Source organism: Podarcis bocagei (assembly GCF_964188305.1).
Source record: "Podarcis bocagei genome assembly, chromosome: 12".
NCBI classification, from domain to species: Eukaryota; Metazoa; Chordata; class Lepidosauria; order Squamata; family Lacertidae; genus Podarcis; species Podarcis bocagei.
This window is the reverse complement of record NC_138137.1, coordinates 47,448,041-47,464,029: the sequence shown is the minus strand read 5'-3', so window position 1 is coordinate 47,464,029 and position 15,989 is coordinate 47,448,041. Positions and strand designations below refer to the sequence as shown.

Sequence of the window (15,989 nt, the reverse complement as noted above, 5' to 3'; positions counted from 1 at the left end):
CACAGAGCCCCCTCCTCCATAGTAAACAGTCCCCTTGCTTAGACCTACAGCTGAAACCTGGGCAGGTGGTGCATGGCTTTTCTGGCACTTTGGCCCTTGTTCCATGGGAGGCTTGCTTGCCCCATTCCCTGCCTATTTTCAGCTACCTGTCTAAGCTACAGCTATTCCGCATCTTGACGCCGCTTGACCTGTTTGGCTACTGCTATCCTTGCTTCTTTGTTTTGGAGGATGCTTTCTTTTGATGCTGTTTGGCTGCTTTTTGCTCTTTTTATTCTTTTGTTAGCACTGATCCCTTTTTTTTAAAAAAAAAGGTTTGGGTGTATTGTGTCATTTGTTGTTAGCCGCCGTGGAGTACCGTATGGGTGGAAAGGCAGGATAAAAACGTTTAAATTGAAAATAATAAGATGGGGAGCAGTAATGAAATGTAGAACCCCAGGCCACTGTCTGATGCCTGTTAAAAGTCATCCTCTGCCATGTTAGATTATATTAGTTTGGGTCTGCCCTCAACCTATGAACGATCAAAGGTCATCAGCACTGGCATGCATGTCTGTTACTTGGTGGTTTGCATGTGCGAACAACACAGAACAAACCCTCCATCCCACCTTGAACAAACAAAACTGCTTTCAGAGGTGCCAGTTCACTGATTGATTTGCAAGTCACCAAGGGGTGCATTGTGAGTCACCCCTAAATCTGGATCCAAACCTAGTGCCACCAGACGGAACTGGTGGGCCGGTTTCAAACTTGCAATGTTTTCCAGAAACCAAATAGCATCAGGGTGTTGTTGTTGTTTTTTTTGGGGGGGGAGGAGGCAGATCCTGGACTGACAGGCAGCTGCAGGATGAGCAATAGGTACCGAGGAGAGGCCGTGTGCCTAAATTTCACTTGACTGTTTTTGCTGTTTTCCTTTCTCCCCCTCAGTGCTACAACTGTGAAGAGGAGGCCATGTATCACTGCTGCTGGAACACTTCCTATTGCTCCATCAAGTGTCAGCAGGAACATTGGCACGCTGAGCACAAACGCACCTGCCGCAGGAAAAGATGAGAGCCCCCCTTTCTCTGCGAAGGAGTCGCCCCAGTGCAGTGCTATCCTCTGACGCAGCAGGTTTTTTTGGGTTTCGTTTCATTTCTAAAGTTTGTTTCCCAAGGGGTCAGAATTGTTGATTAGAATTCGTTCCCCCTCTTCTACTTTCACCCTCTCTTTTTTCCTTTCCCCCTACCAGCCTTTAAAACACTTTTTTCGTAAAGGACTTTTTGCACAGTTAAAATTTTCAGTCTTGTGTTTTAACGCTCCTCTCAAAAATCCCCTCTTTTCCTTTTTTCCCCCTTTTGTCAATAAGGCAATTTGAATCCCAGCCTTGGAGCACACTGCTTCTTCTACTTTTTCTTTTCTTTTTTGGTAATTGTTAACCTAGACAATTTGTTGGGTTTTCAGCAAATTTAAAAAAAATAAAAATGAAAGCGAAGTTTTTAGGTTTCGTAGAGACGAAGAAATATAATGACAGGAACATTTTAAAGAGATCTGAATGTAAGACATTTAAAACTGCTTAGAAAGAAAGAAAAAGCATACTACCTTGATGTAACATTTACCTGTTAATCACACGAGCTGGTTTTGTTCAGCTTAATTTACTGTTTAAAGGCATTATCTGTTGGTTTGTGCCAGTGGGTATATGACTGAATTTTGGGAACAGGGTTGACACAGCAGGTACTAGTCCTGCATATTTTTTTCTTAAAACGATTTTCCCCCAGTTGTGTTTTGTTTCACTATTATTATTATTTTTTTTCAATATATAGCTTTTATAACAAAAAAAAATATTAGCTTTGATCTTATTGCTTAAAAAAAAAACCACAGGGGACTAGGGTAGCCTTTTTGCTGAGCTGGATCTTAGAAAAATAATAATATTTAAATTTTAAATTTTTGCACATTTCATCCTCCTTCCAACATGAATGCTTGTAAAAAGGAAGCCAAAAAAAGAAAAGATTTGGGGGGAAAGACACCCAATTTTGCATCGTTAGTCACATATGGAGCTAAAAGGATGAAGCATAAGTAGAAAACTGGCTTAATAATTTGTCCCCTTACAATCCCCCATTCTGCACAGTTCCCCACCATATGGAATGTTATTTGACTGCCCGTTAATCTACAATTACTAACTCAACAGTAAATTAATTAAAGTTGGGGGATGGGGGAAGCACTTAAGTTTCACAGAAGCAGTTATGTCTGTAATAATTGGTTATTGCCATCTCTATACTTAGAATGAAGAATAATGCATGTTACTTTTCCTGTATTAAAAGATGCTGTGATTTGTAAAAAGTTTGTCTTTTGCGGAATGTCTGGATTAAGAAGCGTTACCAATAGGAATGGATCGATAGTTGAAAACTGATTTCCCTCCTTCCTTTTTGTTTTGTTTTATGTATAGGTATATATATATACACACATATATATACATATATATATATATATAAATTGCATCCATGTTCAGAGACAATTTTTAATAATAGGTGTAAAGTTTATTTAACCAACTTTTTTTTCCAAAGCTTCTCACCGTTTTAGGGGTTCTTTCAAAAAGGTGGTCTTAGACTCGACTAATGCCCATTAAACCCATAGCATTCTTCTTTTTTTACCCCCTTCAAGGTAGAAAAATAATTTGTAAATATTTATTTAGCTCTTGGATATTTATTGAAAGCGGTAACACAATGGAAATGGAAGAACGGGAGGAAAAAGCTCTCTTAGTTTTCTCTAGGTATTTTCAGGGCCAGTAGGTAGATTAAGCTCATGCAAAGCCGTCTGTGATCTTCACTGCAACTGAAAATCATAAGAGATACAGCGGTGACAGGAATAGATACTACCAGATAATTTCCAAGTTGCTGTTACCACCACTGAAATATGGTAGTAAGGTGGGTGTATTTCCCCCCTGATTCAGAGATATTTGCACATGCAAATAGTATGCACGTACGATCTTTTACAGGCAAAAACTGCCTCATTCATATATGCAGAGGAGGAGGAGTTCTTGTCAGTCTGATTCCTTTGCCCAGATGAATGGGGAAATCGTGGAGGTCCAGGAACTCCTTATAAGCAGCAGGGCCTCTGCCTTCAGAAAAGGTTGCTATAGGATTGTGTGAGCACCTGTACCAGCTTTATCTTAGTGACCTCACATCCTTTAGAAAATGAGCTTTCGTTGCTCTGCGTTGCAACTATAAAGGAAGTTTCACCACTATTTTGAGTGCAACTCAGAAGCGCCCTTTGGTTATTTTTACGATTTTTCCATGGGAAAAAACAACAACACAAAATAAACTTCGGTCCAGCCCTATAAAAAGCAAGTTTTTGTGTGAAAACTCTTCTTTTTTCCCCCCTCTCTCTTTTTTTTCTTTTGGTGTAAAATCATTCCAAGATATGTAATATTTAACTGATAGCTGCATGAAAGTACGATTCGTGTTCTTTTTGGGGTTTTCTTTTTCTCCCTTTTTGTCTCTGTTGACACGGTTGCACATTTTCAAGTTACTACAGTGTGAAAACTGTGTTTCCTTTTTTTATATAAAAAAAAAATCAGAAAAAGAACAAAAAAAAAATTGTGGCCTGGTTTTTGTATAAGTTTTAGGGGGGGAAATATAATTGTTTTAGGAATCTTGATTTGAAATGAAAATAAAAATATTTCCCCCCCTGCAAATCATAAAGCTATATTAAAGTGTTGAGCTTAGCCACTATGCACATTGTAATTTACTCATTGTGGCTGTCCAGTTCTATGCTGCATTCTGGCATTTTGTAAGCTGCTCTGACTAGCAATATATAGAGTCATTAAATGTGTTAACATTGGTTAATAAATGTATTTGAAAAGGCAACAAACGCTTTGTGGTTTTCCCTGTTAATGTTACTACGCTTAGCCTCTCGGAACGCATTGCACCTCCCATAATCCACACTGTTAGCAAAGCCTTAATGCACATTCATGCTTATTCCATTTTCACAGTGGGTGGAGGAGTCGGGGCTCAAGGTTAGCATGGTCATTTTGCAAACTTAGTACAGAACCAAGAGTTGTAGTACAGTGGTACAGTGGTACCTCGGGTTAAGTACTTAATTCATTCCGGAGGTCCGTTCTTAACCTGAAGCACCACTTTAGCTAATGGGGCTTCCTGCTGCCGCCGCGCCACCGGAGCCCGATTTCTGTTCTTATCCTGAAGCAAAGTTCTTAACCTAAAGCACTATTTCTGGGTTAGCAGAGTCTGTAATCTGAAGTGTATGCAGCTTGAGGTACCACTGTATTAGTAGTAGTAGTAGTAGTAGTAGTAGTAGTAGCATTTATTGTATACTGCTCTATACCCACAGGTCTCAGAGCCATTCACATGATAAAATTACAGAATACATAATAAAAACAAGAATAACTCAATATTCTTCCCAACACATTTTAAAAGGGCATTGGTTGTCAATCAGCCAAAGACCTGTTAAAGAGGTAAAAAACACAACAGCAGCACTTTGAACTAGGCTCAGAACCTAATTCGTAGCCAATGCAGTTGGGTCAGGATTGGTGCAATATGCTCAACCTGTGCCTTGCCCCAGTCACCAACCTGGCCGCTGAATAGTGTTGTTGTTGTCATTTTAAATTTATTACCTGTAGTGAGAGTTCCAGAGTTGTGGGGCCACCATTGAGAAAGGTCTCTCACATGTAGTGTGGAACAGTATCTGGAACACTTACATACGGTCGTACCTTGGACCCCGTACACCTTGCAAGTCAAATGTTTTGGCTCCTGGACGTTCTGGTTTGCAAACGTTCTTTGGAACCCGAACGTTCTTTGGCTTCCGTGGCTTCCGATGGCTGCAGGAGCTTCCTGTAGCCAATCAGAAGCTGCACTTTGGTTTCCGAACGTTTTGGAAGTCAAATGGACTTCTGGAACGGATTCCGTTCGACTTCCAAGGTACGACTGTACTGCCTTCCTTGAGGTAGCCCAACCCCCCTCCTCACAGCCACCCCGTGATGTAGGTTGTTGAGGAGTTGGCAACTAGCCACAGAATGTAATAGCTAAAAGAATTTGAACCTGGTGTTTTCCAGTCTTAGTCAAACACACTAAGCCAGTTTGGCCCTCACAGTGGCAGGAGCTGAAGTGAGTTCCTATTGGATACCCTTAGATGGTGCACAATCCTCAGCTTTCAGTTCTCTTCTTTCCTTAGTGGATCATTTCCTTGCAACATGTTTGGGGTTTCCTTACAGTAGTCATAGATTCCTCTGCCTGTTTTAACTATGCTGAATGAATTCACATATGTGATCCTTATATAGGCACATCTGCTTTCGAACTGCACTAGTAATTCTTTCTTCTTTTTTAAAAAAAAGATGTCTCAGAAGGAAAAACGAACTGGGCATCCTTATACTAAGAACGTTTAGCAGTTGGTAGGAAAAAACACCCCTCTTTTAACACATGAGAAAACCTTTAACTTTCCTTAAGTGTTAATAGAGGAAGTTTAGGATTAAAGGGGCTACGTGAAGAATCCATTGTGTGCACTTAAGTCATTCACAAGACACTTGACATTTTCCACTAATCAGATCCCTTTTCTAAAAGTCTGTATAGCTTTGGCAGTGCAAAAACTATGAGCTAGTAGAGAACGGGACACAATAAGAAAAGAGTACAGTGGTACCTTGGGTTACATACGCTTCAGGTTGCAGACTCCGCTAACCCAGAAATAGTGCTTCAGGTTAAGAACTTTGCTTCAGGATCAGAACGGAAATCGTGCTCCGGCGGTGCGGCAGCAGCAGCAGCAGGAGGCCCCATTAGCTAAAGTGGTGCTTCAGGTTAAGAACAGTTTCAGGTTAAGAACGGACCTCCGGAACAAATTAAGTACTTAACCCGAGGTGCCACTGTAATCAGAATTCTTCTAAGAATGCTCAATCGTTTCCCCATGCCAGTGTTTTCTGGATATAGCTCCACATTGGCACTACAGTCCTATAAAACACTTACCTGGAAGAAAGATCTATTGAACTGGATGAGTCTTCTGAGCAGACATCCGTAGGGATTTCACTCTCATCAGAACCTAGGAATGACCGAAAGTTAGTCATGATTTAAATGCGAGCTAATGTGCAAAGCAATCTGGGTGGGGAGAGAGATCTGCCGTGGGGCTACCGTCATTTCCTGCGCTTTACTGTCTCACACCAAGCAGAGACACAGAGCAGGGGTAAGCATGGCTTGCTTGCTTGCTTGCTCCTGCAGCCTCCAACATCTGTCATGCATTTCCATTGGAAATTACAGCCTTCATTCTGGAGGGGGGGGGTGTATCCAGGCATAAACATTAGCATATGGATTTTTGCAATGCTAATCCCTGTCCACTTTTGCTCCTCTTTTTTTGACAGGGCATAAGTAGTCACCCTACCACCCAAAAAGGGCGAAGGTGGGGAGAAGTCGCTCTATGGCATTTATTGTATAGTTTTAACTGTTGTCAACCGCTCTGATATCTGCTATGAATAGGGGTTTATATTTTTATTCTTTTAAAGGTGCAGATATCCTTTAAAAGAATTTGCGCAGACAGGCAAAGGTGCAGAACTTGCATTTTTACAAGTGGCATATAATATTTTGTTCTGCGTTTGTGAGGCATCTGTCTATTAACACCAGGCAGGGCTTCTTATTGTGGGCAGGCAGTGAGCAGAGCCACCCCTGATGACCGCAGTGCATAGGCGGGTCAATACCTTTGCTGTGAATTTTTTTGACACCTGCCAAAAACTTGTTTGTTTTGGCAAGACCTACCCAGACATGTTACGTTATTTATGTTTACTTTGTTTTTAAATTAAGTTGATTTTATCTACATTTTGATAATTATCTTGGGTTGCATTCAACTAAATTTTACTCACAGCAGACTCACTGGAATTAATGGAGCGAAGTTACGTCATTGGCAGTAATTTCAGTGAGTCTGAGTAAAAAGTTGACTACAACCCAAGAAAATTATGTCTACTTGTTTTTATAGTTTGTTGGCTATAAAAAAAGTATTTATAAAAAAATGTTTTATACTATTTTCATGCAAACTGTTTAGAGGTTGTTATTATCATTCATCTATAAAAGATACTTGCTTCAGCAGTCAAGTATATGTGGAGATATATTGGGTCCATGTGTAAACATGCTCTTACAGGGTTGGAAGGAAAATATGAGTTTATTCTTTTAAATATATTTACACACTTGTTGGTATAACGTGAGCCAGCTTCTGCAATTAAGCAGGAAACTGCATAAATTAAAGCAACAATAAATGTTTGGGCTGGAGCAATATGTCCCACAGATGTGGCCTAAAAATTCCCTAGACTGAAGTTTTGTCACATTGCCTGTATGCGGTTTCCAGAGCCGGTACAAGACATTTTGGCACCTGAGGCAAACCACAAAATGGTGCCACACTCCCTGGCACAGAAGAAGGGGTGAGTGACAATCTATATCAGGAACAAAGGGGGAGGAATAAAGATCTGCATCAGTATCTGCTGCCCTTGTGGATCCTGTCACCCGAAGAGGTCACCTCACCTCGTGTCTCATGGGTGGGCCGGCCCTGGCGGTTTCTGAACAAACACTCCACCAGCAGAGAGCAAGACACCCTGATTCTCTACTGAATTAAGTAAGTTCAGCTCCATACACCATAGTGCAGGAAAGGTATCCTGGTGCCCTACAGAGTTGGACTCCAACCCCCATCAGCCCTAGTCATCATCATGAGAATTGTAGTCCATAACATACAGCAGGTACCACATTGGTGGTGATGACTGAATTTTTATTTCTTAACTGCCCTTCACCATAAGATGCCAGGGCTGGTTTATAGCAATATGGTACAAAGAACAGTTGAAAACAACTTACATGGATGACTTGGAAGGTTCACACATTCACAAAGCGCACCGCTCGTGACGTAAACCTATATTGAGGCATAGTGATAATTATTATTATTTTTATGATAAAATGGGTCAGTCAACTAGATTGGTTAAAAAGACAAACGTGATTTGATTTTTGGAAAAACAAATTGTAGACAGTCCTAGCTTAATGGACTTCACACATCCAATAATATTCAGATCTCTGTAAATGCTTTAAAAAATAACAACAGGGTCATCCTCAGGTTCCAGAAATGTTTCGATTGCGACAATAAGACCCATGCACTTGTTCTGGCACTTGAACACAACCCCACAGGAGCCTTTGCCAATCTCACTGAACTCTTTTGCAGAGCGTAACTGAAACATGCTCAACTTCCCAATGACTCGGGTGGGAAGAATTGGAAGAGATGCACCCAATGGAAACTGGAATCATAAAACCCTTGTTCCTTCTCAGCCACAAAGTAACTGTGGGACAGCCCCTTCATATATCACTTCTTGAATGCAGGCTGTTGTTTTTTGTGAATGGACCATCTACGATGGAACTTTCTGTTCCATCTCACCCAACAAGGGTCAGGACCATCTTCCACAGTATCTGGGGGAGACAGTTTCCTATACCCTTTGTAGCCTGTGTGAATAAATTGAACCTTGCAGGAGAGAGGACTTAGGATAGCAACTGCTCTGAAATAATTGCTCCAAAGAACAGGCCTGTTATTTCCAGAGTAAATACAAGACTTCTGGCAGGGCGTATGGAAGAATTCTCACAAAAACAGCCAACAACAACACATAATAGGAGCGCAAGCGAAATTGGCACTTCCAGTCATGGAGATAATCAGGCATGAAACAGAAGCACGATAACATTTACTGCATCTGTGTCTGCAAACACAAAGGTTATACCCTACCAATTCTTCTTCTTTTAAAATTCAGCGTAATCTGTAATCAGTTATTTTCAGGATCATTGACCTTCGCTTTCACATTATGTGGGGGCAGGGGAGCACCTAGTTCAGATGCCTAAAATTATTAGCATTAACGTTTGTCATCCAATAATAGATATTTATAGACTTGTTTTTGACAGTGCCCTACAGCCGCTCACCACTGAAAACAGAAAGGCTCCAAAGGGAACACATACAAAAATTCTAGCAGGCCATCAATCCCTACAGCCCAGCACATTCTACTTGGAGCCCACAGTTACATTTTCTAGTGCAAGGCTGCCATTTTGGCTCCTGGCTTTCTCGCACATCACCCTTTGAAAACTAGCACTGCAAGCAAGCTAAATAAATTCTGTTCAGTAAATTATGTGAGGTTTAGTCAATGGATCTATTGATTTGCCTTGCGCTTGGGTAAAAACAGCAGTTCTGAAGCAAGAGGCACATTTTCTTTTTCAACATGATGTTATGCACATGCGTCCTAGCAGACAACATCCAAGAAAAGGCAAGATAACGCTTTCCATCTGCAGTTTTTATATGAATTAGAAACACCAACCAGCAACACTGAATTAGAAATTGGGAGATTTGGGTTTAAATGTCCACTTGACCATAAAGCTCACTGGGAGAGCTTACCCAGTCACCAATTCTCTCAGAGAATATAAACATAAAAAGAGGGAAGAGTATGTACACTGCCTTAAGTTCCTGGAGGAAAGATGGGATATAAATGCCATAATTAAAATCATGGGATGGCAGAGTTGGAAGGAACCCTGAGAGTCATCTAGTCCAACCACTTGCAATGCAGAAATCTCAACTAGATCATACATGACCATCTGCTTAAAAACCTTCAAGGAAAGAGAGTGCACTGCCCCTCATTCCCCCGACGTGCCCATAGAAAGCCTAGAAAAACACACCGACCCTGGAGCTATTTAGAGCAGGCTAATGGATGCCTCTCCAAATGTTGCAGAACTTCAACTTCCCTGGCCATCGGGCATGAAGATCAAGGTTGATGGGAGTCCCAACAAGATCTGCAGAGCTACAGGTTTGCCCATGCCTGTATTAGTGTCAAGGGGAGATTTAGAAGGAGGAGGAGGCTGAATGAGGAAAATGAAAATTGGAAAATCTAGCTCCCTCACCAGAATGGGAACAAGCCTGGAACCTCACGTGCAAAGAGGCCCATGCAAGTCAACAGAGCTTAGGAAGTGGTGATTACTCCACCAGGGAATCCCCGTCCCAACAATGATTCCAACTCTAGGATTGCTCAACCCCCTTTCCTGTAGCAACAGACAGCAATTTCATCCCGTCGCCTAGTCATTATCCATTGTGTGGACTCCACACTTGCAGTTAGCTGTTGCTTAGTACGGCGATAGCTCCACATTTTCCAGACATTAGCTTCATCTGCCTATCGTCACATGAATTTTCAATCAGAACTATCATGGAAATCAGTTTCTATCCCCCCCTTTTTTTAAACAGAAGCAAACTGCAAGGTTCCCCCCCTCCTTAGTTCCACTCATCCCTGCCAAGGTACTGCTACAAGACCAAGGCTTTGTAATCAGATACTGAAATGAAGCTCTTCTGATAGGCTGTGGGGAAGGGATGTTCTGCTGCTCTTTCTTTGCGGTGAGTTTGGGGTGAGAAATGCCCCTTAAAAAGTGCCCAGGGGCCCTAACCCCCCCCAATCAATCTAGCATACATGGCTAAAAAAAATTAGACTAATTCACAGAGCATCAGAGAAGCCGTTGCTGTCAGCTAAGCAAAACCTCCAAGGCAGTGTACCTCTAAATAACAGCTGCTGTGCAGATGCAACTAGGAAACACTGGTGCCTATGGAAAAACAGATGGTTGTCCTATATAGACTTTCCTTCTGGTGCTGCAGGCCTTTTCGGATATACTTAACCCACAGGTGGCCCTGGAGGAGCGACAGACTTGACTGGAGAAGGGATTAGATCGGTTAAGGCAGCATTAAGAATAGGTGAATTTGTCAATTTCAGTTACTCTCAGTTTCTGATTTCCCCACTTTAAGTTCCATATTTCCACATTAGTATGTGATTTTTTAAAAAGCAAGCCTCCATGAAAGTTCAGAGGCATATTGGTGTGGATTTCTCTTAATCAACACATTTTTGCAAAGCAATCTTTTCCCCTTTATATAGACGGCTACACACAGTTGTTTTACCCATATATACATTTTATGCTCATTTTCCTCTCGTATATGCATTTATGTGCACGTTACTTGACTGGAAAAACTGTGTTGCAAGATTTGGATAATTTGTGTTTCAGTTTGCGTATTATTCTGGAGAGTGCAGGGTAGGTAGATTGTGCATAAATAAAAGCTGAATCAAATTGTTCCCACACCCTTGTACAGCATCTAATACTTTCTGTCCTGTTCTCCCTTGCTGGACTCAGGCAGGGCAAGGTGGTATCATGATTCTGTCAGTTATTACTGTCTTTGGTTGGGAGTTTATTGCCTTTTAAATAGGTTGCGCCTGTGTGTCCTGCTTTGCAGAGGACCCTAACCGCCCAGTGGAATCGCTATTTAGTCCAAGTCCAGTTTAAAGATAAAAAGAACAAGTAGCAAGGGAGATCAGGGCCCTTGAAAGTGCCCATTAAACCTTAGCCCATGGGTAGGCAAACTAAGGCCCAGGGGCCGGATCCGGACCAATCGCCTTCTCAATACGGCCCGTGGATGGTCCAGGAATTGGCATGTTTTTACATGAGTAGAATGTGCCCTTTTATTTAAAGTGCACCTCTGGGTTCTTTGTGGAGCCTGCCTGGTGTTTTTACATGAGCAGAATGTGTGCTTTTGTTTAAAGTGCATCTCTAGGTTATTTGTGGGGCATAGGAATTGGTTCCCCCCCCAATATAGTCTGGCCCCCCACAAGGTCTGAGGGACAGTGGACCGGCCCCCTGCTGAAAAAGTTTGCTGACCCCTGCCTTAGCCCCTGGACAGCACAGAGGTCACCTGGCTGCAGTCTTCCACTCGGGGTGTAGCGTAGTGTATTTCTACTTAGCTTAGTAATAATTTCTAAAGTTGCATCTATATGCATATATTAGTGTTATGAAAATCAGTGTCCTTTTCGGCTATGCTTTTCTCCCTACAGTGGCCGCTGTAATGAGAAAACCCCATATTGTAGTTTTTCAGGGTCTCTCTTGGGCCAAGAGCCCATCTATTTGTGGATGAGTCATGCAGTGGCAAAATGGACTGTACCACTTTGGGCTATACTAGGGTGGCCACGAAAGAGGAAATGCAACAGCAGCAGCAGTAGCAGCAGCAGCAACAATATAGAGTGCCAATTTGCATAATATTTGCATGTGGCAATTTATATGGATACATGCAAAAGACTATTCTCATTTAAACAGAACCCATCTCACTCTAGTGAGGAAGAATATGAGCAGGCGGTTTTACTTTAAGCCAGTGAAAATGAGGAAACTAATGGGAATGAAGGGATGGAAGCTTCAGGGAGCTGGGCAGGGGCTGCAAAAAATAAGGCTGGGGGCCATAAGTTGCCCAGTCCCCTTGATATTCGTTCGCTCGCTCTCTGGGATTTTGAACTTCCAGAGATTGTCATGTCTCAGCCTGTCTGGATAAAAGCCTCAGTGAATGAGAAGGAGCGAATTGGACCAAAACCTCCGGCACATACAACATGTGTGCCCTGCTGAGCTACAGGCACCAAGATGGGCAAGGCTCGCTTCCATAATCTGTGTCTTCTTGTCTGGCTTTGGTGCCTGAGGGCACAACAGACCCCCTTTTCCCTTCGCAACCTTTGATGGCCAAGCGAGAGAAGAGCAAGAAAGGGCCCCTTTGAAAGGGAGTCACAAGGCGAGTCGAAATCCCCCGTGCTCATTTCAAAAGGAGGCTTCGCTGTCAAATTACATAAAGAGCTCGCTGTAAAGGGTTTTGCTCAGTAGGTCTCCTCTTAAATCATCAGGACAAACAATAATTGTTTAGGGAGCCCAAGGTGACCGAACAGGGCAGCAGCTACAGCCTGGGGGGGGGGGGATGCCATAACTCTTTTGGAGAACCACATTCATCTTTCAACCATTAGCTTTCTTCTTTTTTTCTAGAAGCATTTTGGAATAAAGCTCTTTCAAATTTAAGAAAACAGATTTATGAGATTATGTTCTATCATCTTACTGATTCTTCAGTGGCTGTCTATACTTCTTCCTAAACACGCCCCTGGATAAAATATGTTTAGAAGCATGTACAATGAGATAAAGTATGTATTTCAGTATCTGTTTTTCAATTCAGTACATATTTAACTACTTTTTGTACTGAAGTTTTTTTAAAAATTGCAGATTAGCACAGAAGTGGATTATGAGATTATGAAGAAACACATGGAGACTTGACACAAACTGATCTATCCAACCCTTGCCCTGTACTAGCATCTTCTAGCATTTCACTTTAATTATTTGCGATTTATGGCATTTTAAAGGTTTTTCCTTTTTCCTATATTGCAGCTCACACGCTTGCTTTGCCATTACTAGTCTCACAAAATGTTCCTTAGCACTTTATTAGCACGTTGAACCCCCAACTTCTTGGTTCAAACATTCACAATACCACATTTTAAGAAGCCGGTGACCCACAGTCTGCAAGATCACAACTAATATAACCACGTGCAAAAAATCCTTGCATTTGTCAGCATATCTAAAAACCTTCTCCCATGACTGGGGTGGGTGTGGGGATGTCCCTCTTTCCTGTATTTCTTTATTGCAGTTCATAGCAGCCTTAAGTTCATCGTGCTGCACCTTATTCACAAAATTGTATCTGGTCACCGATCTTACAGGTGTGGACGAAGGATGCAGTGGGTGCTTGCGGCCACTGGAGGGCAATCTCGTGTTTGCTAAACTGACCATCACGTGGTCCTTGGCTTAAATGAAACTATTCTCTCTGTTCAGGGCCAATTCTGATTTATGTGTGCCTCTGGAAGCTGTCAAAAACAAGGCTTGCGGTAGGAGCATCACATGCAGGCAGCAACAGCTGTTGTGTGGTCTGTACCAACTTGGTGGAGAGACTCCACACCAGAGTTGCCTATCGCTTGGGTCAGTAGTAAGCTGCATAGAGGTGCCCTTGCAATAAAGGGGAAATGGAGGTCGTACGATATACAAATCCCAGATACATATATCATGTCCTTTGGAACGTACAACGCCTCTGCTCATATTTAAAGCACAATATAGCTCGGTCCAGCTAGGAAAACATACACCCATAGCCAGGGCCAGCCCAAGACATTTTGGCACCACAAAATGAACTACAAAATTGCTCCCTGTCTGGGAAGATGGAAGAAACGAGGAGATGGGGAATCGAATCAACCTTTACCTGATGGGTGAAATGGGAATCAAAGGCCATGGCAGGCGGAAGGGAAGGGGCCTGTTCTGAATCACACTGGTCAGGTGCAGACCCCAGGAGACCCATAAGGGCAGCCCCACAATTTACCCGCTAGGGTGGGAGGAGACTAGCTGCCCTTCCTATTTGCTGACAGGCCACTGTAGGGACAGCCTGGTGGGCTGCCGAGGAGGAGGCAGATCTTGCCCCGTTGGATGCCTCATGGGCAGGCCGGCCCTACCCTTAGCAGAGCTAGTCCAGACACCTGTTGCTTCCAGCTAAGCCCTGAGAGCACCTCCTCTCTTCATCAAGTACTCTTATTTCTGGAAGAAATATAATGTTCTTCCCCATTTACCCACTGCAGACATTCCATTGCAAATGCAAATAAATAAATAAATGGAAGATCCTTTTTAATGTAACATCTGCCCTGGCTTTTACTTACCAGTACCAGTCTGAGTGGTTTGAATTGGGTGTGCATCTAAACGACATCACAGTCAATCCCATTGCTTTGGATTGGATGGACAATCTAATGTGCGTTTAATGTGCACATCCCTATCTATATTCTTGTACACCTATTAAATAACGCTAACTAAGTTATGCCTAATTAAAGCTGGGCCAGGGCCATGATATAATGAAATTCAGATTATTGCCTACGTAGGGTGGTGAGATAAAAAAAGAGGTAGGGAGTCCTGCAACTTTAATACTTGCGAAGGAGCTAAGCTGCATCTGTATGCCAAGCTACACCCAATGAAATTCCCTCTTGTTCTCAATTATAAAAGGTGCAGGAGCCCCATAAGCTTTTTCCAACTGGTCACCCCTGTAGCCCTCATCAGACATTTCTTCATGTAGAACAGGTGAGGATCTGCTTGGGTGAGCTGTAGTATGAAAGTTATACAAACTTTTTAATTCAGAAGAATTTAACATTTCCTTGGGACCATTTATCGTGCTGCCATATTTTCTTCTTCTTGGATATTTCTGTCACTGCCATTTCTGCAGCAGTTATTGATCCTCTCAATTTGTGCCCCACACATTTCTTCCAAAAATTTGAGATTATAAATGAAGATGTATCTGTGTATATATTTATATTTAAAAAAAATGTATAGTCTTACCTCAAAATCCATATGCTTTGGAATTTCTGAAGTCCCATCAGTTTCTTTTTGAGCAGTCTTTCATAAGCTGTCGACAGCCAAAATATTACCGCTGTATGTTCTCTAGCGAATGCTGCCTGACACAATTGCAAGTTATCAATTAAATAGTATCAGAATTTTTAAAATTCCATATCAGTCAACTAACACATATTAAATATTACTGCATTCCAGCCAAAATATGATGGAACAATCATTTTCAAGTTATCCCCAACATCACTACGAGCACTCATCACTACTGATTTTTATTTGCAATGGATAACCCCACTGAGGAATGTTGCTTCTTCAGCAAAGATCCCTTTCTCTTTAGAACTGATAGGCACATTTGGAATTTTGAGAAAGCTCTGTGGGCGCCATCACAAAATGGCTGCCGTGAGGGGAGACACCCATGCACAAAATGGCTGCCTTTGTGGCTGCGGCCAGTCACAAAACACCCATTGCGCAGGAGGCAAATTGGTCAGTCTGAGGCACAAATAACTAGGCCCAATAAACCAAGCACAAGTCAGAGGTGAGGTCTGAGCCCCAAAATACACTGAGAGTTTTCTACACTCAACAGAACACCAATTTCACAGAAGTCAAAACATAAGTTTCACAGAAGGCAAATTTCTCTCTCTCTGAGTGCTAGCCAACTCACACACACCCCCAATTTTCCTTGCTTCTCCTCTCAATTGGTATGGGGAGCTGGGGGGGGCACATGCTGGCCCCCATTCCCAACATCCCATGTCCATGTCCATTTAACCCCTGTGTTGGATGGGAACGTGTCTGAAACCAGATTATAAGTGTTGACACCTGTTCTACGCAGTC

The 15,989-nt window shown here is 42.3% G+C and overlaps 1 protein-coding gene and 1 long non-coding RNA gene across 15 annotated transcripts in view; one reads left to right on the top strand and one right to left on the bottom strand.

Moving 5' to 3' along the window:
• Window positions 1-3,837, top strand: part of ZMYND11 (zinc finger MYND-type containing 11) — a 108,535-nt gene extending 104,698 nt beyond the window's left edge. For all 13 annotated transcript variants that reach the window (XM_081163641.1, XM_081163646.1, XM_081163650.1 and 10 more), the window contains one exon: window positions 919-3,837. In XM_081163641.1, the coding sequence (XP_081019767.1) occupies window positions 919-1,041 (123 nt within the window). In that variant the 3' untranslated portion in view covers window positions 1,042-3,837. The remainder of the gene's footprint in view (window positions 1-918) is intronic.
• Window positions 3,838-4,804: 967 nt separating this feature from the next.
• LOC308569744 lies at window positions 4,805-15,813 on the bottom strand. Of its 2 annotated transcripts, XR_014000787.1 has the most exons (4): window positions 15,150-15,813; window positions 12,856-12,897; window positions 7,797-7,851; window positions 4,805-6,009 (listed from the first exon to the last, which is right to left on the bottom strand). It is a non-coding gene; the product is annotated as an uncharacterized lncRNA (long non-coding RNA). The 2 variants fall into 2 exon arrangements; XR_014000788.1 differs by lacking the exon at window positions 12,856-12,897.
• Window positions 15,814-15,989: the final 176 nt, after the last annotated feature.